The sequence below is a fragment of the Acomys russatus genome, chromosome 16 (assembly GCF_903995435.1).
Source record: "Acomys russatus chromosome 16, mAcoRus1.1, whole genome shotgun sequence".
Classification (NCBI taxonomy): domain Eukaryota; kingdom Metazoa; phylum Chordata; class Mammalia; order Rodentia; family Muridae; genus Acomys; species Acomys russatus.
This window is the reverse complement of record NC_067152.1, coordinates 42,017,896-42,042,234: the sequence shown is the minus strand read 5'-3', so window position 1 is coordinate 42,042,234 and position 24,339 is coordinate 42,017,896. Positions and strand designations below refer to the sequence as shown.

The 24,339-nt window shown below is 50.4% G+C and overlaps 2 protein-coding genes across 2 annotated transcripts in view; one reads left to right on the top strand and one right to left on the bottom strand.

Annotated features, from left to right (window-relative positions):
• Nucleotides 1-3,314: 3,314 nt before the first annotated feature.
• Galr2 (galanin receptor 2) lies at nucleotides 3,315-5,865 on the bottom strand. Its single transcript, XM_051159089.1, has 2 exons — nucleotides 5,344-5,865; nucleotides 3,315-4,078 (listed from the first exon to the last, which is right to left on the bottom strand). Exons 1-2 carry the CDS (start codon nucleotides 5,706-5,708, stop codon nucleotides 3,367-3,369), a joined length of 1,077 nt encoding a protein of 358 aa, XP_051015046.1. The 5' UTR covers nucleotides 5,709-5,865; the 3' UTR covers nucleotides 3,315-3,366.
• A 4,085-nt stretch (nucleotides 5,866-9,950) lies between these two features.
• The window catches only part of Srp68 (signal recognition particle 68), a 31,256-nt gene continuing 16,867 nt past the window's right edge, over nucleotides 9,951-24,339 (top strand). Inside the window, exons 1-7 of the mRNA XM_051159087.1 lie at nucleotides 9,951-10,147; nucleotides 11,956-12,022; nucleotides 16,867-16,980; nucleotides 18,769-18,964; nucleotides 20,566-20,648; nucleotides 20,874-20,983; nucleotides 23,790-23,872. Coding sequence (XP_051015044.1) covers nucleotides 9,973-10,147; nucleotides 11,956-12,022; nucleotides 16,867-16,980; nucleotides 18,769-18,964; nucleotides 20,566-20,648; nucleotides 20,874-20,983; nucleotides 23,790-23,872 — 828 coding nt within the window. The 5' untranslated portion in view covers nucleotides 9,951-9,972. The remainder of the gene's footprint in view (nucleotides 10,148-11,955; nucleotides 12,023-16,866; nucleotides 16,981-18,768; nucleotides 18,965-20,565; nucleotides 20,649-20,873; nucleotides 20,984-23,789; nucleotides 23,873-24,339) is intronic.

Sequence of the window (24,339 nt, the reverse complement as noted above, 5' to 3'; positions counted from 1 at the left end):
CTCCCTCTGGTGGAGGAGGCACTGTCTCTAAGAACTCCGCCAGGCATGGGCATTTCTCTGGCCATCTAGACCTTCCTTTAGGGAATGGATCTGCCCTACTTCAAAGCCGCTTCTACTTGGGGAGGGCAGAGTGAGGCCCAGAGCCAGGTGCCAGCGTATAAATGCCAAGTGCCTGCAGCACGCCCCCACCCAAGACTGCCCCAGCCGTGGATGTGCGGCTTATCACTCTGATCCATTCAGTCTGCTTGGCCTCACTCCTCACGGCTCCCCACTACCTTCCATGTGAGGCCCAGGGTTCTCTGGATCGCTCCGGTCTCCCCTGTGCATGGGGTTGGCTCTCATCTCATTCCAAGGCTGTGTCTGCACAGCAACCGTCGTGCTGAGGAAGAGCAGCAGCAAGTGGAGAAGTACACTGCTGCTGGAAGGGGGTTAGGTCGGGCCTGACTCTTGGAGTCTTGGTGACTAGGTGGGGAAGTGGGGCAAGGGAGCAGGGCTTACTGCGCAGAGCCGGCCCTGGGGAGGAGTGGGAGGTGAGGTAGGCGGTGCACTCAGTGGTTCTGAGGGTCAACAGACCTCACACATTGGCTCACAGCAGTGCCTCTCTGGGAACCAGCAGCACCAGGAAGGGCTTGAGTTCTGTGATCAGGTTCAGCTGGAAGAAAAAGGCATCTCCTGGGAGTGGAGGGAGCAGTCACCAGCAAGACTGCAGTGCCTCTGGGTGCGTATCACCCATCCCTCCACCAGATCCTGTCAGCCTCTTCCCAAGTGGACTCTGTCACCTGGAAGCAGGGCATGGAATGCTGGCCTGGGACCTGAGCTTTCTTTTCTTTTCTTTAGTTTTTTGAGACAGGGTTTCTCTGTGTAGCAGTGGAACCTGAGCTTTCAGGTCACAATCTCGAGAGTACACCACATGGGACTGAAAGGGGTGGGGTGCAGATGTGCAAAGGGGTGGACCAGGAGGAAAGAGAAGAGCCCATAGAAGCTGCAGGGTTCTCATGGCCTCTGGGGGCAGGTGGGAGGGGAGCTAATCCACAGCTCTCCTGGTCTTTGGAAGCACATCAGGTGGCCTGCCTCCAGTTAAAGAAGGGCGGTAGATTCAGAGATGAATTTTCCTTGTGGAAATAAGTGTACTTGGCAGCACCTTGTGGCAGGGAAGTAACTGCAGATTCATCTCTGCCCACTATCCCACACTAGAAACATTGGGGCCTTTGGGGTGCAACTGCAGGCTTTCCTGGGCGTGCATTGCCAGTTCAACATCTGGTGGGTTTGTGCACGTGTTGGGTGGCTGTCTCTTCAGTTGCCTTTGAGAATGAGCCTCTGGGTCTATCACCCCTAGCCCAGACAGTGTAGCCTGGCCCTGGCTGTGGAGAGCAGTTGCTCTGGGGAGAAAAGGCTGAAGTGACAGGAGCCAGCTGTTGTGGGGCAGCTGTGACACTGGAGGAGGATTGGGAAGATCCTCCTAGGGAAACTGGAGATGGATCAATTTGGTGGGAGACGAAGAATCTGTGCTGCTCTGTGCTCCATTCAGCTGTCCTAAGACTAGGATGGGGTGAGGGACCCACACTGGCCTAATGGGCCACGAAGCCCTATGCCAGACTAAACTGGAGACCAGCCTCCTCTCTGACATTCCACCCAGCCTCCCACCCCAGGCTCTGTGAACACAGTGCTGCTGACGTGTAGAGACTGAGGCCACAATCACTGTGGTCCCCCGGGAGATCACAGAGCTCAGTCACAGTTGGTCTCTGTGGTTAGGGCCGGGTTAGCTCCATATGGCCACCCTGGTCCACACAGGCCTGTGACTCAGCTATAGCCGGCAGGGAGAAGCACCGTGGCCAGAGCCCAGGCCCTTCTTGTGCTGGGACAGGAAAGTTCCACAAACACCCAAAACAAAGCTCAGGGGCTAGCCCCAGCCACTATACCTACCTATGTGTCCTTTCCTGCTCCATTTCAGCACCTGAGACGCACTGCACTATGAGGCAAGCCTTTGTTTCTTTTTTCTTTAAATTTTATTTATTTCAGTGTTCTGTGTGCATATATGGTGCATATATGCCCAGAAGAGGGCATCAGATTCCATTATAGGTGGTTGTGAGCCATCCTGTGGTTCTGGGAATTGAACCGGGTCCTCTTAGCTGCTGAGCCATCTCTCTAGCCCACTTCTGTCTCTTCTGCATGGCCCTAATTGGGGTAGGGCTGCAGGCTGTGTGGTTTAGTGGTACCCTTGGCCAAAGTCAGGTCACTCCATGATGTGAGCTGGGGTCATCTTTGTCCTTGCTACTCCTTAAACACTGTTCTGATTTTATGTAAAGTGCCTTGGCCCAAAAACTTGGAGACAGGGCTGGGCAGTGGTGGCACATGCCTTTAATCCCAGCACTTGGGAGACAGGGGCAGGCAGATTGCTGTTAGTTCGAGGCCAGCCTGATCTACTAAAGCGAGTCCAGGACAGTCAAGGCTACACAGAGAAACCCTGTCTCCAAAAACAAACAAACAACTCAGAGACAGATAAAGACCAGCTCCAGCGTGAAAGCCTGGGACATTCTTCTGCCAAATTAGCTTGCCCCAACCCAAATCACTGCAGTGTTTGAGGAATGTAACCTGAGGTGACTTTTTGACCCCAAGCAAAAACTGAAATGCTGCATTCTTGATCCTGCCCAGCTGCAGATAGGGAAGCAAGAGCAAGGCCAAGAGTGAAGTGCGAAGAAGAGGGTCCGGGGAGCAGGAAGCAGATGCGAGCCCCTGAAACACAAACACAAGTAATTCCTCTTACCCAGCAATCGCCTTCAACCCACTCAAGTGTGTCCCCTGTCTTTGTCACGGGAGTTGGTTGATGACTTAGATGTTTGTAAAACTAGCACCTGTGGATGGTCACATGTCAGGCATCGCTGGATCCATAGCCTGGCTGCTTTCTGGTCGGGCTGCTGGTTTTTAGTAACTAAGCTGAGCACCCTGCACCCCACTGTGAGAAGCCTCTCACATCTGTAAAGTCCCACAGACTTTTTACCCTGGGGCTTGGGGCTTCATGATGGAAATCCCACATGCATCACAGCATATGACATGGTTTGAACCTGTTTAATTTTTTATTCTTTTTCAAGCTGGATCTCAGGTAGTTTAAGCAGGCCTCAACCTCCACAGCTGGCTTTGCTCCAGCTCCTCCCGCTTGCACTTCCCAGGTGCTGGAGCTGAAGGCATATGTCACCACTCTCCCAATCTGTGAACAACAGAGAACCAACGTTCCCTACAACCCTTGGTCTTTAGCCGCACCTCCTTTAACACCCAAGCATAAACCTGAGGTGTCCTCAGCTCACGCTGTCCAGACGCCCTTTGATCCTTTATCATACTGGACCGCGGGCTCTCCTCGAGGCTGTACACTTAGGGAGTGCGTGTGCTGGCACAAGGGGCTCCCGCTGCCTCGCTCACATGTGTCAGGTCTGTGGACTCGTGGTCCATCACACTGGCACTATGGTTGCCGGGCGCCAGGACGCACACTCGGCCTGAAGCTCGCCTCGGGGTGCGGTATAGCAGGCCTGCGCAGATCTTGCGGAAACCTTTGCGGAAATGCTTGGAGACTAGCGCATAAACGATGGGGTTGACACAGGAGTTGGCATAAGAAACTAGGTGTGAAAGGATGCGCAGCGCGTAAGTGGCGCGCGTGAGCGGGAAGCGACCAAACCACATGCACAGGATAAGCGCGTGGTGGGGCATCCAACAGAGGCAGAAGAGCATGGCCACGATGACAATCATCCGTGTCACCTTGCGCTTGGCGCGCTGGGAACCCGAGCCCGCAGCCACTGGGTTGACAGTGCGCCAGAGGTAGCGCAGGGTGCGCGCGTAGGTCAGGCTGAGAACCAGCACTGGCAACAGGTAGCTGAAGACGAAGGTGCAGAGGTCCATAGCGCGGCGTCGAGGAGCGCTCCATGCTGGATGGCACACGGTCAAGTTGGCGAGCTGCGACTGACGATAATAGCTCAGGTAAGGTCCAGAGAAGAGCAGTGCTAGCACCCAGATAAGCCCGATGGCCGCCAGCGCGTTTCGAGGTGTGCGCAGCTCGCGGGAGTGCAGCGGGTAGCGGATGGCCAGATACCTTTGGAGACAGTGGGGGCGGGAGGGGGGGCATCAGGTAAGCGAGAGGATTCACTGCTAGGCCACCGCCAACCCTCTCCTAGTTCTGGAGGAGGCCTCTGACAGGAGGTTATATGGCCCATGTCTGGAGGGCACCCCAGTGCTTCTGGTACTCCTCTGATCCTAGAATTGGGGCAAGACCTGGCAGTAATAATGGCGAAAGTCTAGGCCATTTTTCTGTTGTCCCTGAGAACGTGACCACCGACCTACTTCAAGGGAAAGGGCACCCCGAAACCAACAAAGGCGGGAAGTTGGAGAATCTGCCTGGACTTCTAGGGGCAGGGAGTATTACCCCCAAGGAGGCAGATCCTTAGTTCCTGGGGCTCTAACAGACAAACTGGAGAAGACTAGAGCCAGAGTACAGCAAGGAAATTCCTGAGGAAAACGGAAGGTTTGTGCCAGCAGTCCCGGAGCCAGCGCCTTGCACTCAGTGGAAAGTGGAGGAGAATGAAAGCCATGGCTTCTCTTCGCTGCTTTTCTGTGGGGAGGTCCAAATGATGTGGAAAGGGAGGGAAATAATGGAAGTGGACAAGGATTTCCTCCCCAGGACCTGTCCCTAGTGTCTTTTCCTGCCAAGATCCCTCCAGAGCATTCTGGAGGCTTCTCTTTCTCCTTTAGCTAGGGAGGGAGCCTTAGCTTAGAGAGCTTTGAGGGGCAGCTAGGAGACCTCATATTGCGCGCGCGCCCCTCCCTCCCTCCCTCCCTCCCTCCTTCCCTCTCTCTCTCTCTCTCTCTCTCTCTCTCTCTCTCTCTCTCTCTCTCTCTCTTTTTCTCTCTCTGACTTCAGCGTGGATCTTCCCAAGTCCTGAGCCTAAGGCGCCAGACAACGGTCCAGGTCCTGAGCTCGGCGCCAAGAAACAAATGCAGCACTCAATTACCTTCTGCCTACGCCAGCAAGTTACTGACATGCTGGCTCTCATTTGCAAGTTGAGTACTGTTAAGTTTCATAGAGGCATTTAGGTCAAGCAATAATAACGTGAAGAACCCCGGGATCTGATTTCTCCAGCCGTCGAGGTCCCAGAACAGACTTAATGGAGGGACACTCTTAATCACTGACTCTTAATCGCTTTTCTCCTCGGCTCCTGCTTGCGTTGCAGGGCCTCAGGCCACTGTGATTTCAGTGTCCTCACCCACTCTGCGCATTCCTCTTGGGTCTCCGCTTTGGGGCTCCAGCCCAAACCCCTACCTTGGCACCCAGTTCTCAAACACAACAGAATGTTCACTCACCTGTCCAGGGAGACGGCGGCCAGCGTGAAGCTGCTGGCGTGCATGGTGAGGAAGATGAGGAAATGAACAGCCTTGCAGAGCAGCGAGCCAAACACCCAGTCGTCCAGGGTGTAGATGGTGGCCTGGAAAGGCACGCAGCACAGGATGAAGCACAGGTCGGCCACGCCCAGGTTGAGGATGAACAGGTTTGTGGTGCTGACCGCCTGGCCGCCGCGCAGCAGAACCGCCAGTACCAGCGCGTTGCCCACGGTGCCCACGAGAAAGATGAGCGTGAAAAGCAGAGGTACGAGGATAGCCTCGGGTTGCCAGCCGCCGCTGCCTTCCTGGCTGGTGTCCTCGGCCCCGTGGCTGCCCGTGCCATTCATGGTGTCACCGAGGTAGACGCTGTCTTGGCTCCCGCAGCTGTACTGGACTTAGCGAGCGCGCAGCTCTCGCTGCAGAGCCACAGCGAGACTGCGAAGCTCCAAGAGCCAGAGCAGGGGTGCGCGGAGGACAGCAGGAGGAGCAAGCACCCAGAGTGTAGGACGGTCTCCTGTTGCGGCAGGCGGGTGAGGTGCTGTCAGATAACCCTGGCTCCACTTGGCTCCTGCCCTCAAGTCCTGGGTCTTGAGGGCAGCTTTAAACTGAGTCGGCTCACTGGCTTGTCTCACTGCCCCTGGAGTAGTGGGGGAACTAAGGTGCGTCTGGGACGTGGGTCGCCTTTAAGAGATCCACCCCACTATCCTGAATGAGGGGACTGGCACCAAGTACAGATAGGTGCCCTGGTTGGTACTTCCACCCCCAAAACACACAAGTAGCAAAGTGGAATGGCCAGCCATCCTTTCTAGGTCTCTTCCCATTTCTAATTCTTTGGAGCACCCCACCTTGCCTTACAGAAACTCCAGAGAGCTACCTTGAGGAGGAAAAGGGAGCAGGTTTTGTTGTGGTGGTTTTGTTTTTGTTTGATGGATTGTTATAAGACTAAGTGTCTCTCCGTCAAGCCCAAGTTGGCCTTGAACTCACAAGCCTTCTGCTTCAGTCCCTGTGGGGGGCCGGGGTTATATAGCCATCCACCACCGTGCCTGGCCAGAATCGACATTTTCATTTCACTCCCGTGTTTTTCCTCCATTTTAACCCAGAAACTCACTGAATACATGCTTCTGTCAGCCTGTTTGCGACCCTCCCTTCCCTTGTCTGGGATGGAACGACATGGGAGCACTGCCTTCAAAGAAGGATGAGCACTTGCTGCTCTTGCAGAGGACCCAGGACTGGTTCCCAGCACCCACAGGTCAGCACCCACAACTCCCTGTAACCCCAGCTCCAGGAGGTCTGACACCCTCCATGGCTCCTGAATAAATACTGGTGCACATGTACTCACAAGGCACAGACCACACACACATACATGTAGGCAGAACACTTTATATATAGTAAATAAATAAATAAATCTTTTGAAAGAAGGATGTGGCATTATTTGTCAATACATGTGTGTCCCCCCACCACCCTATCTACAGTCTTAGCTACTTAGGAGTCCAAGGCAGAAGGACCATTTGAGTGCAGAAGTTCAAAGCCAGTCTGGACATCACACTATTTAAAAAAAAAAACAAAACAAAAAAACAAAAAGAAAAACAAGAGCCGGGTGTGGTGGCGCACGCCTTTAATCCCAGCACTCGGGAGGCAGAGGCAGGCGGATCGCTGTGAGTTCAAGACCAGCCTGGTCTACAAAGTGAGTCCAGGATGGCCAAGGCTACACAGAGAAACCCTGTCTCGAAAAAACCAAAAAAAAAAAAAAACAAAAAGAAAAACAAAAAATGAACCAAATCCACAACCAAACACTGAACTTAGGAGTAGGGGTGAGGAAACAGCCCACTATTAGGGTTTGGGGGCACAGGGGGGACACACATAAAGAGGGACCAGGAAATAAGATGCCATAATATAAGAGTGTGGGGTTGTGTCCCTAAGTCACGGCTGGTATGGCTGAGTTGAGTGAGCAAGAAAAGTGGCAACAGGCAAGGGCAAGACTTCCTTTAAAAAAGTTGTGAGGCTGGAGAGGTGCCTCAGTGGTTAAGAGCATTTGCTCTCACAGACGACCTGGCTTCCGTTCCCAGCACCCATGTGGTGACTCGCAGCCATCTGGAACTCCAGTTTCAGGGGATCTGATGCCCCCTTCTGACTTCTGAGGGTGCTGCACACACAATGGTACACAGACACACCAACACTCATATTTGTAAAAAAAAAAAAAAATCTGAAAAAAAAATTTTTTTTTTTTGGTTTTTCAAAACAGGGTTTCTCTGTCTAGTCTGGCTGTCCTCCAACTCACAGAGATCTTCTGCCTCTGCCTCCCGACTTGATAGGTGTGTGCCACCATGCTGGCCTGTTGTTTTTAATTATATGTGTCTGCTTGTCTGTATGTACACCACCTGCATGTGGAGGCCAGAAGAGGAATCAGGACCCCTAGAACTCGAGTTATAGTTTTTTTTTGTGTGTGCCACTGGAGTGGGTGCTAGGCACTGAACAGCCCTGTTCCCTGGCTACCTTTTATTTATAAATTAGAATTTATTTGTATTTTTAAAATAATTTTGTTAGTTTTTTGAGACAGGGTTTCTCTGTGTAGCCCTGGATGTCCCAGACTCTCATTGTAGACCAGGCTGGCCTCGAACTCACAGGGATCCACCTGCCTCTGCCTCCCGAGTGTTGGGATTAAAGTCCTGCATCACACGCCCAGCAAGGATTTAAAAAAAAAAAAAAAAAAAAGATTTATTAGACTGTCCTCTGTGTGTATGTGTGCCTGTCCGCCAGAAGAGGGCACCAGATCTCATTATAGATGGTTGTGAGCCACCACTTGGTTGCTGGGAATTGAACTCAGGACTTTTAGAAGAACAGACAGTGCTCTTAACCTCTGAGCCATCTCTCCAGCCCTAGAATTTATTTTTATTTTATGTGCATTGGTGTTTTGCCTGAATGTATGCTTGTGTGAGGGTGTCGAATCCTCTAAAGCTGGAGCTATAAACAGTTGTGAACTGCCATGTGGCAGCTGGCAATTGAACCTGGGTCTTATACAAGAGCACTCAGTGCTCTTAATTTGTTTGGCCTTATCTCCAACCCGACCTTTCATTTTTTATTTATTTGTTTGTTTTTCTTTTCGAAACAGGGTTTCCTGGCTGTCCTGGACTTACTTTGTAGACCAGGCTGGCCTCAAACTCACAGAGATCCACCTGTCTATGCCTCCTAAGTGCTGAGATTAAAGGCATGCACCACCAAACCTGACCTTTTTTTTTTTTTTTTAAGATTTATTTATTATTATGTATACAGTGTCCTGCCTTCATGTACACTTGCAGGCCAAAAGAGGGCATTATATCACATTATAGATGGTTGTGAGCCACCATGTGGTTGCTGGGAATTGAACTCAGGACCTCTGGAAGAGCAGTCAGTGCTCTTAACCTCTGAGCCCCTCTGGCCCCTCCACAACTGAGTCTTAAAGAGTCTTAAAGACAATAAAACTTCCACTACGTGCTGTCATGTTTGTCTTTTTGACACAGGGCCTCTTGTTGCCTAGGTTAGCCTCAAATGTAACTATGTAGCCAAAAGTGGCCTTGAACTAGACATCCTCCTCCTCAGTCTTCTAAATGCTGAGATTACAGGTATGAGCTACCACGCCCATTTTAGCATCCACTTTAAGTGGCTATCCTCATGTCACTGATGAGGGGACTGGTTCAGGGTGACAGACTTACTTGCCCAGCATCTTTGTACCCACAATGATTGGCACAGGACACAAAGCCTCAGGACTGAGAGCATCCAACCGCAAAGATTCATATACGTCATCCTTGGACTGACTGGATGGTCACACAATTTAGACAAAGCCACGGGTCTCAAGCTCCAACTGGGGACACTGACTTCTGACTAAAGGCAATGCCTGGGGGGGGGGCGGGGGGCAATGCAGAGGTGGTTACATACAAGTCGGGCGCTCCCTAGAATGAGAAACCTCTTTTCCCCTAGTAAAAGAAAGATTTACAATCAGGAATCCAAAGTGTTTAGGCTTTCGCTGTTCTGTGTTGCTTTGTTTTTTTCGGGACAAGATTTCTCTTATAGTGCTGGCTGTTCTGGACTTACTTTGTAGACCAGGCTGGCCTCGAACTCACAGAGATCCTCCTGCCTCTGCCTCCCAAGTGCTAGGATTATAGGCATGCGCCACCATGCCTGGCCAGGCTGTCGCTTTTTTCCCCTTCCATTTTCTTGAAATAAGGGCTAACTATGCAGCCCAGACCGACCTCGAGCTCGAGGCAAGCTTCCAGCCTCACCTCGAACTCGAGGCAATCTTCCAGCCTCAGCCTCCCCATTATTGGGATTAAACGTGCTGGCTACCACCCTCCCGGTGCAGGGGTGCACGAGGTGGGCGTCTTTCTCTGGTCCTCCTGCCGTTGGTGGATTTGGTGATCCGCTGCTAATCCTCAGGAACTCCGGGACCTAGCTACAGGCACAGGCTAAACCCGGGACGCGCAGGCGCACACCAACACACCGCTACGGCAACGGGGAACGCGGTGGGCGGCCAAGTCCGTCAGTGTACCGTCGTCCTTGCAAGTAAGGTGCCGCTCTCTCCCACCGCTGGTCGTCTCGCCTCCTCCATCCCGTCCTGCTTTGCGGCGCAGGGGCAAGATGGCTGCTGAGAAGCAGGTCCCGGGTGGAGGTAGTGGTGGCAGCGGCGGTGGCGGCGGCGGCGGAGGCAGCGGTGGTGGACGCAGTGCCGGAGGAGACGAGAATAAAGAAAACGAACGCCCTTCAGCCGGATCGAAGGCAAACAAAGAATTCGGGGATAGCCTGAGTTTGGAGAGTATCCTAGAACAGTGGCCTAAGTCGCAATGACTACGTGTCGATCTGGAGGGCTGGGGGCGGGAGAGGCAGCGGGGTGCTGGCCCCAGGGCTGCGGAGGCCGAGGCGTGCAGTATCTCCTGCTCTTCACTTGTGGAATTCACAGATTCTGGGTTTGCCTCTCTTCTGGTCTTCCCTCGCAAGCTCCTCGCCTTTTAAGCTCCCCCCCCCCCCCAGGTGGTGTGGAGATGTTGGCCAGGTTCCCTCTGTTGCCCCCCCCCCCAGGTGTCCGGTTGGAGGGCTGAGCTGGGTGGGCTTGACATTCCAGCTAGCACCCCGTAGAGCTCCTGGCCGGTACCTGGAGCCCCTGGACTGTGGAGCGGAAACTGCAGTCTTAACATTTCTCTGTAGAGCTATTGTTGGACAGCTGCTGTGTACTGGTTAATAAAACAGCTAGATGCTTTGAAAGTGGGGTGTGTAGGATTGTTTTGTTTTGTTTTTAAGTAGGTCTTGTAGGCCTTTTTTTTTTTTCTTGTTGGAATCTTCACGAAGAGCTGGAGGAATTGCTTTTCTGGGTATACGAGTCGGCGTGGGTATGGTTGTTGGCGGAGGCGTCCGTGCCGTGTGGTGTGTGCAGGTCAGAGGTCAATATCGTCTTCCTCGCTCTCTACCTTGGGTTTTGAGGCTGAGCCTCTCATTTAAAAACAGGAGCTCACTACCCGGGCTAGACTGGATGACCAGGAGGCTCCAGGGATCTTCCTGACTTTGTCTCCCCCAACTTTGGGATGACGTATGCACTGCGTTTGGCCTTTTTACATGGGTTCCGGGGAGTCCCAAGTCATGTCCTCGAGCTCAGACAGCAAGTCCTTTGCCGGCTGAGCAACCTTTCCCCATTATTGTCCTGTTTTTATTAGTTTATATATCATTTGTGTGGCTGCAGTATAGTGTGTGGCTTTTTTTTAATGTTCTTTTTTTTATTTTATTTTATGTGTGTGTTTGCCTGCATGTACATATGTGTGCCTGGTACCCACAGAGGCCTGAAGAGGGTGCTGGATTCCCTGGACCCGGAGTTACAGATCCTTATGTGCTTCCGTGTGGGTGCTGGGAGTTGAACCTGGATCCTCTGGAAGTGCAGCAAGTGCTTTTAACCACTGAGCCATCTCTCCTGCTTGTTTTTGTGTTAGGTTTTAGAGCTCTTGCACGTCCTCCCTGTACCTTCTGAGTACCGAAATTACAGGCACATGCCATTGCTGGAGTCCTTTGTGGCTTTTTGAGATGCAAATCAAATGGAGTTGATTTAGAGGAATTTCTGAAATAAAACATTCAGTGTTTTGTGTATGTTCTCATGGATTTAATAGCTTTATTTTTTGCTCTGGTAGTATCCTTAATACGTGTTAGAATGCCCTAGTTTTATTATGGACTCCAGGAAGAAGAAAAATGAATAATTATTTTTTATGGAGATTGTCTTATTTTGATTGACATTTGCTGATCATAGGTTTTGGAAGCATGACAGTTGTTAAGGAAAGTTAAATTTGGCAAGCACTGGTGGCATGTAGAGTCTGTTTGAATGAGTGACGTGTGAGGTCCAGGTAGACGCCTCAGAGGCAGCATTTAGAACACAGCAGCTGGGTTTCGGGCTCCCTACCAGCACTGTCTTTCCTTTTTGTCTGAAAATAGTAACAGCTGGGACAGTTCACTTTTCTGTAGGTTTAGCCTTATCCTGAGCCAGGACAACTATTAAAAAGTGATTAATTTAGCAGAATCCCATGGTTAATGTGCTTGGGCTCTTACAGGAGGTTAGCGTGAGCTTTTCCTTGATCTCGGCTCTAGTTCTTCAGATTATTAAGGAGTCCCAGCAGCAGCATGGCTTACGGCACGGAGACTTCCAGCGCTACAGGTCAGTGTCCCGCACACTATGTGTGACAATAATTGTGGCATGTTCTAACGTAGCTGCTTTTGTTAGTTCCTTGCACACTCTGCTGTAATGGAAAGTGCCTACACAGCCCAGCGTTTATGTTGAGGCTTCAGAAGGTATGTACTCTAAGTTAAAATTTTTATGAAGGCTGGAGAAATGGCTTAGTGAAAAAGCACCAGAGGACCTGGGTTTGATTCTCAGCCCCAGATGCCTCACAACTGTCTGTAGATTCAAGTCTCCGGGATTGAAGCTCTCATTGGCCCGTGCCAACACTGCATGAATCTGCTGCACCAGCGAACATTTAGGCAAACACTTGTACACATAAAAGTAAAAATGACTTCTTATGGTTGGTGTGGTCTTTGATTAAGGAGGTTGAGGCTGAAGAGATGGCTCAGTGGGTAAGAGCACGCCTGCTCTTCCAAAAGTCCTGAGTTCAATTCCCAGCAACCACATGGTGGCTCACAACCATCTATAATGTGATATGGCGCCATCTTCTGGCTTGCAGGAGTACATGCAAGCAGTGCACTGTATACATAATAATAAATAAATAAATATTTTTTTAAAGAAAGGTTGGGAGATTCTCCCTGCAAAGCCACTCTTTTTTACTTTGTATTTTTTCCTAAGTATTTTATGGGGAAAACTTTGAAATATACATTTTTGCTAGGCTCTTAGTGTGTTGATGTATATTTTGTGTGTGCTTACAGGGTCCAATATATTTTATGACTTATAAACTATTTTGATGCTTATTTTGACTCAGGCTTGGTCAGCAGAAACCCTTTCAGGTGGGCTCTGACATGACTGGCCCCAGTCTTTCCTTATTAAGCCAGGCATACTGTAGTCAGATTTTTGTATATAATAGAATGTACCCTTTTTAGGGGCTGTAGAGAAGGCTCAGAGGTTAAGAGCACTGTCTGCTCTTTTTTTTTTTTTTTTTTTTTCGAGGCAGGGTTTCTCTATGTATCCTTGGCTGCCCTGGACTCGCTTTGTAGACCAGGCTGGCCTCGAACTCACAGCGATCCGCCTGCCTCTGCCTCCTGAGTGCTGGGTTTAAAGGCGTGCGCCACCACGCCCGGCTACTGTCTGCTCTTCTAAAGGTCCTACGATCAATTCCCAGCAACCACATGGTGGCTCATAACCATCTATAATAAGATCCGGTGTCTTCTTATGGCCTGCAGGTGTACATGTAGACATGCATAAATATAAATGTACATAAATAAATAAATCTTTAAAAAAATAGAATGTACCCTTTTCTTTTTTTGTTGTTTTTTGTTTTTTGTTTTTCAAGACAGGGTTTCTCTGTGTAGCCTTGGCTATCCTGGACTCGCATTGTAGACCAGGCTGGCCTCTGCCTCTGCCTCCCAAGTACTGGGATTAAAGGTGTGTGCTGCTGCCACCGCAGCCCAGCTGAATGTACCCTTTTCAAATGAAACTTGATTTCATTTTTTTTGGGATTGAGCCCAGGGCTGTTGCACACTTGGCAGGAACTTTATTACTAAGCCCTACCTTAGAGTATGTCTGTTTTGGGTATGGAGTTTGGCTAAGTTGTTTTGAGCCAGGGTCTATATAGTCTACATTGGCCTCCAGCTTGCTGTCTTCTGCCACCTGCCAACTGCTTGGTTTACAGGTGAGCACCTGGCTTATTATGTTCTCGTTGTTTTGTTGAGAGAGTCTCACAATATAATACTGGCTGACCTCAGAATTGCTATGTAGCCCAGGCTAGTCTTAAAGTCAGCTTACCTCAGGCTGGCCATACGGGTGTTGCTCTCCATGCTGGCAGTCTCAGGTTGTTTGTTTTTTTGTTTTTGTTTTTGTTTTATTTTTTATTTTTTTCCAGACAGGATTTCTCTGTGTAGCCTTGGCTGTCCTGGACTCACTTTGTAGACCAGGCTGGCCTTGAACTCACAGCGATCCCCCTGCCTCTGCCTCCCGAGTGCTGGGATTAGAGGTGTGTGCCACCACACCCGGCTAGGGTTTTGTTTTTTTTTTTTTTGTTTTTTTTTTGGCAGCTTCTCACAATGTGGCTTGGGCTGGTTTGGCAAGTTGGCTCTCAGCTGCTCAGCTGTCTGGAACTCCAGTTCCAGGGAATCTGAAGCTCTCTCCTGGGCAGGTGCCCATGGAGTCCAGAGGAGGGTGTTAGGTCCCCTGGAAATAGAGTGACTGCTAGAGGTGGCTATGAACCACCCATGAGCTGCTGGGAACTGAACACAGGTCCTCTGGAAGAATAGGAAGAAATCTTAACTACAGAGCCATCTTTCTGGTTCTTTGTTTTTTAGAAGGCTTTTATTTATTTTGTGTTCACATTGTTTGTATATGGTGTGTGCTTGCCGAGGCGCAGCTGTGGAGGACAGCTTGAGGAAGTCGCTTCTCTCATGTGAGTCTCAAGGGTGGAAGTCAGGTCGTTGGCATGGTAGCAGACATCTTTACCCACCGTGCCTTCTCCCTGGCCCCAGTTTTGGTCTTACTGATGGCATCGTAGGAGGAGTTACCATGGTTAGAGGCCAAGTGGGGTAGAGTGAGGAAGCAGAGGATAGGAGGTCAGGCAGTTAGAGAATTGCTCTAGGGTTATCACTCTGTAGAATAACTCCATAGCTACAGGAAGGGTTTGCCTGTGTGTGTGCATGGTGCAGGTGTGTCCCTTTCCAAGAATAAGTTCAGACTCTTGGGTAAGGCAGCATAAGCTGTGAAAAGTCGCATGTGGTAAACTGCTCCCTTACTGCAGAAAATGCTTCAAGCACTGTCTTAGGTCTGCGCTTGTTTCTTGTCTAGTCTCATGATTTGAGCATGACGGTGTTTAATCAGGCGCTGCGTGATGATAGCTGGGAGCAGCTCCACTCCGCATTTTCTTACACAGCAGGCTCTCATGGAAACGGCCTCACTAGCCTGCAGTTGCTGCGAGTAAACAGAGCTCATTATTGCTGTCCTTATCTAGGGACTTGAGCAGCTCTGGACTTGTCTGGCACTGCAACTGGCACCACTCCACAGCTGTGCACATGCAGGCCACACTTCCACAGGGGCTGTCTCTCACTCTCTTTTCTTTTTTCCTTCTAGCAACAAAAGTTGAACTGTACTCTAGCGAGCTACCTAATAAAAAGCTTGTAATTACATACCCCTTATTTGGTGTTCCTCCCCCAGTCTAATGCACGGGGCTAGCTCCATTCTTTTTTTTTTTTTTTTTGAGTTCCACATAGCATATGAATTTATAAACAGTTATAACAGCAGAACTTTTTTGTTACCTTAGAGACCCAGAGATTAGCAGGTACCATGGACATTTTCATAGATTTTAGGTGTAGACTTCATTACTTGTTTACTTGGGCCTTTCTGAGATGGGGGTCTTAGATAGCTCAGGCTGACTGTGTAGACAAGGTCTGCATTGAACCCCTGCTCCTCCTGCCTCGGTCTCCAAGCACTGTGTGTGCACTGCTGTGCCCCCATCTCTGAGTGTTGTGTGTGCACCGCTGTGCCTCCATCTTTGAGCGCTGTGTGTGCACCGCTGTGCCCCCATCTCTGAATGTTGTCTGTGCACCACTGTGCCTCCATCTTTGAGCGCTGTGTGTGCACCGCTGTGCCTCCATCTCTGAGTGCTGTGTGTGCACCGCTGTGCCTCCATCTCTGAGTGTTGTGTGTGCACCGCTGTGCCTCCATCTCTGACTGCTGTGTGTGCACCGCTGTGCCTCCATCTCTGAGTGCTGTGTGTGCACTGCCAACCATGATGGCTCCTGTGTTTAGTAGTCTGTATCCTGGGCCCTTTTTTTTTTTTTTTTTTAAATAATTTATTTATTTTTATTGTATGTGCATTGGTGTTTTTGCCTACATGTATGTCTGTGTGAGAGTGTCAGATCTCAGAGCCACAGACAGTTGTGAGCTGCCATACAGGTGCTGGGAATCGAACCCAGGTCCCCTGGAAAAGCAGCCAGTGCTTTTAACCGCTGAGCCATCTCTCCAGCCCCCTGGAAGCTTTTAAGACTGATTTTGGGGGCTGGAGAGGTGGCTCAGGAGTTAAGAGCACTGGCTGTCCTTCCAGAGGACTCAGATTTGAGTTAATGGCTCATAACTGACTGCAACTCCAAGGGATCTAACACCCTTTTTTGGCTTCTGAGGGTACAAAGCACACAAGTGGTGCAGACATACATGTAGGTAAAACATTCCATACACAAAAACATTTTTAAAAAATCTTTCTAAGCTGGGCGTGGTGGCGCACGCCTTTAATCCCAGCACTTGGGAGGCAGCCTGGTCTACAAAGTGATTCTAGGACAGCCAAGGCTACACAGAGAAACCTTGTCTCGAAAAACAAAACTAAACAAAATCTTTCTAAAAAGTGTGCTGGGGGCTGGAGAGATGGCTCAGAGGTTAAGAGCACTGACTGCTCTTCCAGAGGTCCTGAGTTGAATTTCTAGCAAGCACATGGTGGCTCACAACCATCTGTAATATGATCTGGTGCCCTCTTCTGGCATGCAGGTATACATGCAGGCAGAGCACTGTAGTCTTAGTAATAAATAAATAAAATCTGTAAAATAAAAAAAAAAAAAAGTGTGCTGATAGGGCAATATTTAAATGTTTTAAGCAAGATATGTGGCTTAAACATGTAATCTTAACACTTGGTAAGTGGAGGCAGGAGGATTTACTTGGGATTTGAGGTCAACCTGGGCTATGCAGTGAACTCCAGGCCTGCTTGGGCTGCAGTGGCCAGTGTGTGCTGGTTGGGTAGTTGTTGGGCAGGTGACATGATGTCAGTAGTCACCATAAATAGTCCTTGCTGTGTTATAGACTCTTTGGTCCAAAGTCCCACTGGCTTGACTGAATGGTTCTGGTTTTATATTTCACCACAGGGGCTATTGTTCTCGAAGACAAAGAAGACTCCGGAAAACACTCAACTTTAAGATGGGGAACAGACACAAATTCACTGGGAAGAAAGTAACGGAGGAGCTCCTGACTGATAACAGGTGCCAGGCTCTGAGTCCATCTTGCTGTCACTTGGACTCAACAGTGCCCAGCAGCACACCCAGCCCTTGCACTCTCTCATGTGTCCTCTGAGCAGAACAGAGCAACGCTGGGATGGCTGTGCTTTGCTCCAGTTGCTGCAGTGCCTGTCTAGCGTACACAGGACCCTGGCTGTGATCCCCATGGTAGCATACATACCCATAATCCCATCGCTTGGAAAATGGAGGCAGGAGGATCAAGAATTCAGGGTCATGCCCTTGGCTATTGAGTGAATTTGAGGGCAACATGAGCTATAGGAGACCCTATCTCAGATTGCCCCCTCCCCACAAGGAAAGATCAGTCTGTGAAGTAATGTGCATCGAGCATCTCCGGGGAATCAGTTTCCGGAACTTTAGTTTAGACCAGATGGTTTTCTTCCTGCCTGGTTGTATAGATTAGGCTTAAGGCTGGAGAGACAGCTTCCATGTGAGCATGTGCACTTGAATTTGGATCCCTGCACCACAATAAGAAGCTGGGTAGTAAGCCAGGCATTGGTGGCACATACCTTTAATCCTAGCACTTGGGAGGCAGAGGCAGGTGGATCGCTGAGAGTTCGAGCCCAGCCTGGTCTACAAAGTGAGTCCAGGACTGCCAAGGCTGCACAGAGAAACCCTGTCTTGAAAAACCAAAAAAAAAAAAAAAAAAAAAAGAGGTCCAAAATGAAAATTAGATTTGCTTCTGATAAAGGTTTTGTGATGCCTTTTGCCACTGAGCCACACTTCAGCCCCAAGATCCTTTATTTTGGTTGGGCAAAGTTTTTAAAAGATTAAAGAGCTGGGGCTGGTGGAGCAGGCCTGTGATCCCAGCTAGTTGGGGGGGGGGGGGGCTGAGGCAGGAGGATCTGCTTAGTGAGCTCCTGCCTCAAAACAAAACAAACATAAGTGACTGGGAACATAGCCCAGGTGTGGAGAGAGGACTTTGACACTGTCCATGAGGCTGGCTCTAAGTCTAATTCCCATTAAAAGAAAGAGGAAAGGGACTGGAGAGATGGCTCAGTGGTTAAGAGCACTGTCTGCTCTTCCAGAGGTCCTGAGTTCAATTCCCAGCAACCACATGGTGGCTCACAACCATCTACACCCTCTAATGCCCTCTTCTGGTGGGCAATAAAGCACTCATATACATGAAAAAAATAAAATCTTAAGAAAAAGAAAAAGAGGAAAGTAATAATAATCAGAGCAATTTAGAGATTGCTGAGGATCATGGCAGACGTAGTTACTGACCCCTCAGGAAGTGCCAGCCGCAGCTGTGTTAGGTATGTTAGTGCAGAGTGAGGTGCAGAAAGGTTTGTGTCCCGCAGTCATACAGCTAGAAGACCCCGTTCTCCCGAGCAGGCACTAGCACTTCAACATAACTGTCCCTCTGAGGGTTTTCTATGTTGGTTTGCTTGCTTGCTTGCTTGCTTTGAAACAGGGCCTCACTTTGTAGCCCAGTCTTTCCTGGACCCTATCATTCTCCTGCCTCAGCTTCTTAAGTTACCAGTGAGCACCACTATGCCCAACAGAATACCTTGTCACTTAAGCCCTTGGTTTCTGACTGGTCCTGTGCTAGGCTGGCCTAATTTGAGGGGGTAGAGACTTTTCAGTGAGATGTATCCATTAGTGACTAGCGATGTGAGGTGGAGCCTCATGGTACCAGAGATGCTGACTTGGGGCTTGTTCTGTGAGGACTCCTGAGAGAGGGACAGATGGGAGGAGAGGCATGCGTTGGCGCGGTCTCCTGGCCTCTCTTGTTCACTCTTCCCGCTGTTGTAGGTACTTGCTGCTGGTTCTGATGGATGCAGAAAGAGCCTGGAGCTATGCCATGCAGCTGAAACAGGAAGCCAACACTGAGCCCCGAAAACGGTTCCACTTGCTGTCTCGCCTTCGCAAAGCTGTGAAGCATGCTGAGGAACTGGAACGCTTGTGTGAGAGCAACCGCGTGGACGCCAAGACCAAGCTAGAGGCTCAGGTCACTGTCTTAACACCCAGTTTTACTTTATTGTGGAGATCAGACACGTGACTTAAAAAGGACCACAGCAGCTTCTTACATTATACTGCAGGTTCCGTGGCCGGACACGGGCTCGACCACTGAGCTGCAGCTCAGATCTTCCTTTCAAAGAATGAGTTAGTCTCTCTTATTTTTCAGTCTCCGGTTTTTTTATAATTAGCTGTAATTGCTTGATTAAAATCAGACTTCAGGCTTCTTTTAGTGCATAGGTAGAAAATTTTATTTTTTATCTTTTTTGTTTGTTTATTTTTCAAGACAGCATTTCTCTGTGTAGCCTTGGCTGTCTTGGACTTATGTTGTAGACCAGGCTAGCCTCAAACTCACAGTGATCCGCCTGCCTCTGCCCCCTGAGTGCTGGGATTAAAGGAGTGCACTACCACCCCCGGCCTTGGTTTGGGTTTTAAAAAGTATTTTGTGTGGATGATTTACTTGCATGTATGTATGTGCACACCATCTGTGGTTGGGCCCATGGAGGCCAGAAGAAAATGTTGCTACTGAGTTACAGACAGTTGTGAACAGCCATGGGGGTGCTGGGAATTGGCCCTGGGTCCTCTGGAAGAGCAGCCAGTGCTCTTAGCCACTGAACCAGTTCTCCAGCACTGCTTTTGGTTTGTTTGTTTGTTTGTTTTTGTTTTTTGTTTTTCAAAATAGGGTTTCTCTGTGTAGTCATGGCTGTCCTAGACTCACTTTGTAGACCACACTGGCCTCGGACTCACAGCCATCCGCCTGCCTCTGCCTCCCGAATGCTGGGATTAAAGGCGTTTTGTTTTTAAAACAGGGCCTTACGTAACTTGGGCTTACTTTATAGACAAGCCTGAATAAGTGCTGAGATTACAATCATGTGCTCGGCTATTCTTCTTCAGGGAGTGGGAGAATGCAAGGTTTTTCCTCCTAGTTGGCATCACATTCACACTCCTGCCTCACTCTCTGAGTGCTCTAGGATTTTAAAGTGTGCAGTGTCATGCCTGGCATAGATACCCAATGTTAACAGCAACAACAAAATGTGTGTGTGTGTGTGTGTGTGTGTGTGTATGCACCCGCGTGTGCAGTGACACATTTGTGGAAGTAAGGAAAAGGAAAAACACCTTGGGCTTTGGGTTCCAGGGATCACATTGAGGCTTTCACAGAAACACTTTTGTCTACTGAGCATCTCAAAGGCTCAGTGTTGAACCTCTGATGCTTATGGAACAGTCTAGAACTGGTTATTAAGTGAAGTGAAGTGACCAGATGTAGATGCCGTTCGGAATAAGGTCCTCTGCCTTGAGCTGTGCCTTGGTTTTTGAAGTTTTGAAGTCCTCTCTGGTCTTCATAGTGGATTCCAGGCTAGCCAGAGCTGCATAGTGAGGCCCTGTCTCCAAAAGAGAGAGAGGGAGGGAGGGTGGGAGAGAGTCAGCCACCATGCAGGTGTTGGAAGCCATGGGCTAGAACATTGTTGGTTTGTGCTGAAGCAACTGTTTGTGGTAGCATGCCTGCCTAGTGTGCACAGAGCCCTGGTTCCCCCCATAGCACACAAAAGCACATCTGAAGAGCTCTCGTTACCCGTTCTTTCCATCCTCCTGCAGGCCTACACAGCTTACCTCTCAGGAATGTTGCGCTTTGAACATCAAGAATGGAAAGCCGCCATTGAGGCTTTTAACAAATGCAAGTAAGTCCTGCAGTCCAGACTCGATGACTGGCTTCAGCTACAGCCACTTAGGCTGCAAAACCCTACAACTGTTGTCCTGGGAGTCAGGGCAGTTCCTTTGTCCTCTTTCATCCCTAGAACGCACCACCTTCAGAATGCTGTGTTTTGATTTTGGCCACATGGTCCTTGTGAGTTTGTTTTCTTAAAACATGGCTGCCATAATGTCTGACATTTCTTTGCTTACAGAACTATCTATGAGAAGCTTGCCAGTGCATTCACAGAGGAGCAGGCTGTGCTGTACAACCAGCGTGTAGAGGAGATCTCCCCCAACATCCGCTACTGCGCATATAACATTGGTGAGCAGGCGCCATCACGTGCCCCTCATCTGACTTGGCTTGCTGGGAGGCACATGTGACTTTCCCTGTCTTTTAACATCCACCATGGCCTGAGGATATTTGTTTTACTGTTTGGAACTCACTATGTAGACCAGGCCGGCCTTACACTTATAGATACCCAACTGCCTCTGCCTCCCACTGGCTGGGATTAAAGGCCAGCACCACCACACCTGATTTGGCCTCAGTTTTGATGATCGTAAAAAGTACAGCTGTCTGATGTGCAGTGTGGCACACAAACCCACATACACACAGATACATGCATGTGTACACGTATGTGTACACACACACACGACAGTGCTTGTCTGACAGCCCTGCTCTAATCTACAGACTGCCAGCGTGGTGGCGCACGCTTTTAATCCCAGCACTTGGAGGCCAGCCTGGTCTACAAAGTGAGTCTAGGACAGCCAAGGCTACACAGAGGAACTCTGTCTCCAAAAACCAGAAAAAAGAAAGATCTCCAGCTCTTTGGTTTTGCTGGTGTCCTTTTGTCTTCTCTACCCCTGAGAACAATTAAGAGTTTGCAGCCAGTGTCCTCTGTGACTGCTGGGAGGAGCTTCAGCTGGACAGTGAGACGAAGTGAAAGATCAGAGCGTTCTCATGGTCCCTGTGACCTGAAAACGCTGTGCTGGGAACTGAGCCCAGGCCTCTGTAAACGCAGCAGACACGCTAACCACTGAGCCATCTCCAGCCCCACCAGGGAAGTGCTGTTGTACAGTTGAGCCCACATTAGCATACCATAATTTCTCACAGGCCATAATTAATCTTAGGACTCAGCTTGGCATTGAGCTCATGAGAATTTACACCAGTGATATGACATACAGCCACCACTGTTTCCAGTGTTTGCAAGGCTCCATTCAGGTTCATTTCGAAAATACTCATCTTCAGAGCAGATGGTGTTGAGGGCCCACAGCAGTGTGGTCTGCTTCCTGCCCACTGTAGTGTGGTCTGCTTCCTGCCCACTGTAGTGTGGTCTGCTTCCTGCCCGCTGTGGTGTGGTCTGCTTCCTGCCCGCTGTGGTGTGGTCTGCTTCCTGCCCGCTGTGGTGTGGTCTGCTTCCTGCCCGCTGCGGTGTGGTCTGCTTCCTGCCCGCTGCAGTGTGGTCTGCTTCCTGCCTGCTGCGGTGTGGTCTGCTTCCTGCCCGCTGTGGTGTGGTCTGCTTCCTGCCCGCTGCGGTGTGGTCTGCTTCCTGCCCACTGCAGTGTGGTCTGCTTCCTGCCCGCTGCGGTGTGGTCTGCTTCCTGCCCACTGTGGTGTGGTCTGCTTCCTGCCCGCTGCGGTGTGGTCTGCTTCCTGCCCGCTGCAGTGTGGTCTGCTTCCTGCCCGCTGCGGTGTGGTCTGCTTCCTGCCCACTGCAGTGTGGTCTGCTTCCTGCCCGCTGCAGTGTGGTCTGCTTCCTGCCCACTGCAGTGTGGTCTGCTTCCTGCCCACTGCAGTGTGGTCTGCTTCCTGCCCGCTGCGTGGTGGGTCTGCTTCCTGCCCACTGTGGTGTGGTCTGCTTCCTGCCCACAGCAGTGTGGTCTGCTTCCTGCCCACTGTAGTGTGGTCTGCTTCCTGCCCACTGTAGTGTGGTCTGCTTCCTGCCCGCTGTGGTGTGGTCTGCTTCCTGCCCACTGCAGTGTGGTCTGCTTCCTGCCTGCTGTGGTGTGGTCTGCTTCCTGCCTGCTGTGGTGTGGTCTGCTTCCTGCCCACTGCAGTGTGGTCTGCTTCCTGCCCACTGTAGTGTGGTCTGCTTCCTGCCCGCTGTAGTGTGGTCTGCTTCCTGCCCGCTGTGGTGTGGTCTGCTTCCTGCCCACTGCAGTGTGGTCTGCTTCCTGCCCACTGCAGTGTGGTCTGCTTCCTGCCCGCTGTGGTGTGGTCTGCTTCCTGCCCACTGCAGTGTGGTCTGCTTCCTGCCCACTGCAGTGTGGTCTGCTTCCTGCCTGCTGCGGTGTGGTCTGCTTCCTGTCCACTGTAGTGTGGTCTGCTTCCTGCCTGCTGTGGTGTGGTCTGCTTCCTGCCCACTGCAGTGTGGTCTGCTTCCTGCCCACTGCAGGGTGGTCTGCTTCCTGCCCACTGTAGTGTGGTCTGCTTCCTGCCCACTGTAGTGTGGTCTGCTTCCTGCCCACTGTAGTGTGGTCTGCTTCCTGCCCACTGCGGTGTGGTCTGCTTTCTGCCTGCTGCGGTGTGGTCTGCTTCCTGTCCGCTGTAGTGTGGTCTGCTTCCTGCCCGCTGTGGTGTGGTCTGCTTCCTGCCCACTGCAGTGTGGTCTGCTTCCTGCCCACTGCGGTGTGGTCTGCTTCCTGCCCACTGTAGTGTGGTCTGCTTCCTGCCCACTGCAGTGTGGTCTGCTTCCTGCCCACTGCAGTGTGGTCTGCTTCCTGCCCACTGCAGTGTGGTCTGCTTCCTGCCCGCTGCGGTGTGGTCTGCTTCCTGCCCACTGCAGTGTGGTCTGCTTCCTGCCCACTGCAGTGTGGTCTGCTTCCTGCCCACTGCAGTGTGGTCTGCTTCCTGCCCACTGCAGTGTGGTCTGCTTCCTGCCCGCTGCGGTGTGGTCTGCTTCCTGCCCACTGTAGTGTGGTCTGCTTCCTGCCCGCTGTGGTGTGGTTTGCTTCCTGCCCACTGTAGTGTGGTCTGCTTCCTGCCCGCTGTGGTGTGGTTTGCTTCCTGCCTGCTGTGGTGTAGTCTGCTTCACTAGAGAAGTGACTATCGGTCTGAATTAAATTGAGTGGTTGTCAAGAGAACACAGAAAACCCTTAAAGATTCCCTTCTCTCCCTGTCTCTCTCTCAGGGGACCAGTCAGCTATCAATGAACTCATGCAGATGAGACTGAGATCTGGGGGCACAGAGGGACTCCTTGCTGAAAAACTGGAGGTAATCTAAGACATACATGTTTATGAAGGGGATTTGAAAAAGTCTAGACATGCCAGGTGTTAGTGGTGCATGCCTGTAATCCCAGAACTTGGAAGGCAGAGGCAGAAGGATCTCTGAGTGCCAGGACAGCCAGGGCCCCACAGAGAAACCCTTTCTTGAGAAAAAAGAAGTCTAAACATAATTCATTCAGTCCCCAGGGATATTACTGTTAATATATGTACCTACATTAAAAAACTGTTCGCAAAAAAAAAAAAAGAAACTGTTCCCTACGTATTTATTTATTTGTTTGTTTGTTTGTTTTTTAAAGATCTATTTATTTATTATTATGTATACAGTGCTCTGCCTGCATGTATGTCCACAGGTCAGAGGAGGGCATCAGATCACATTATAGATGGTTGTGAGCCACCATGTAGTTGCTGGGAATTGAACTCATGACCTCTGGAAGAGCAATCAGTGCTCTTAACCGC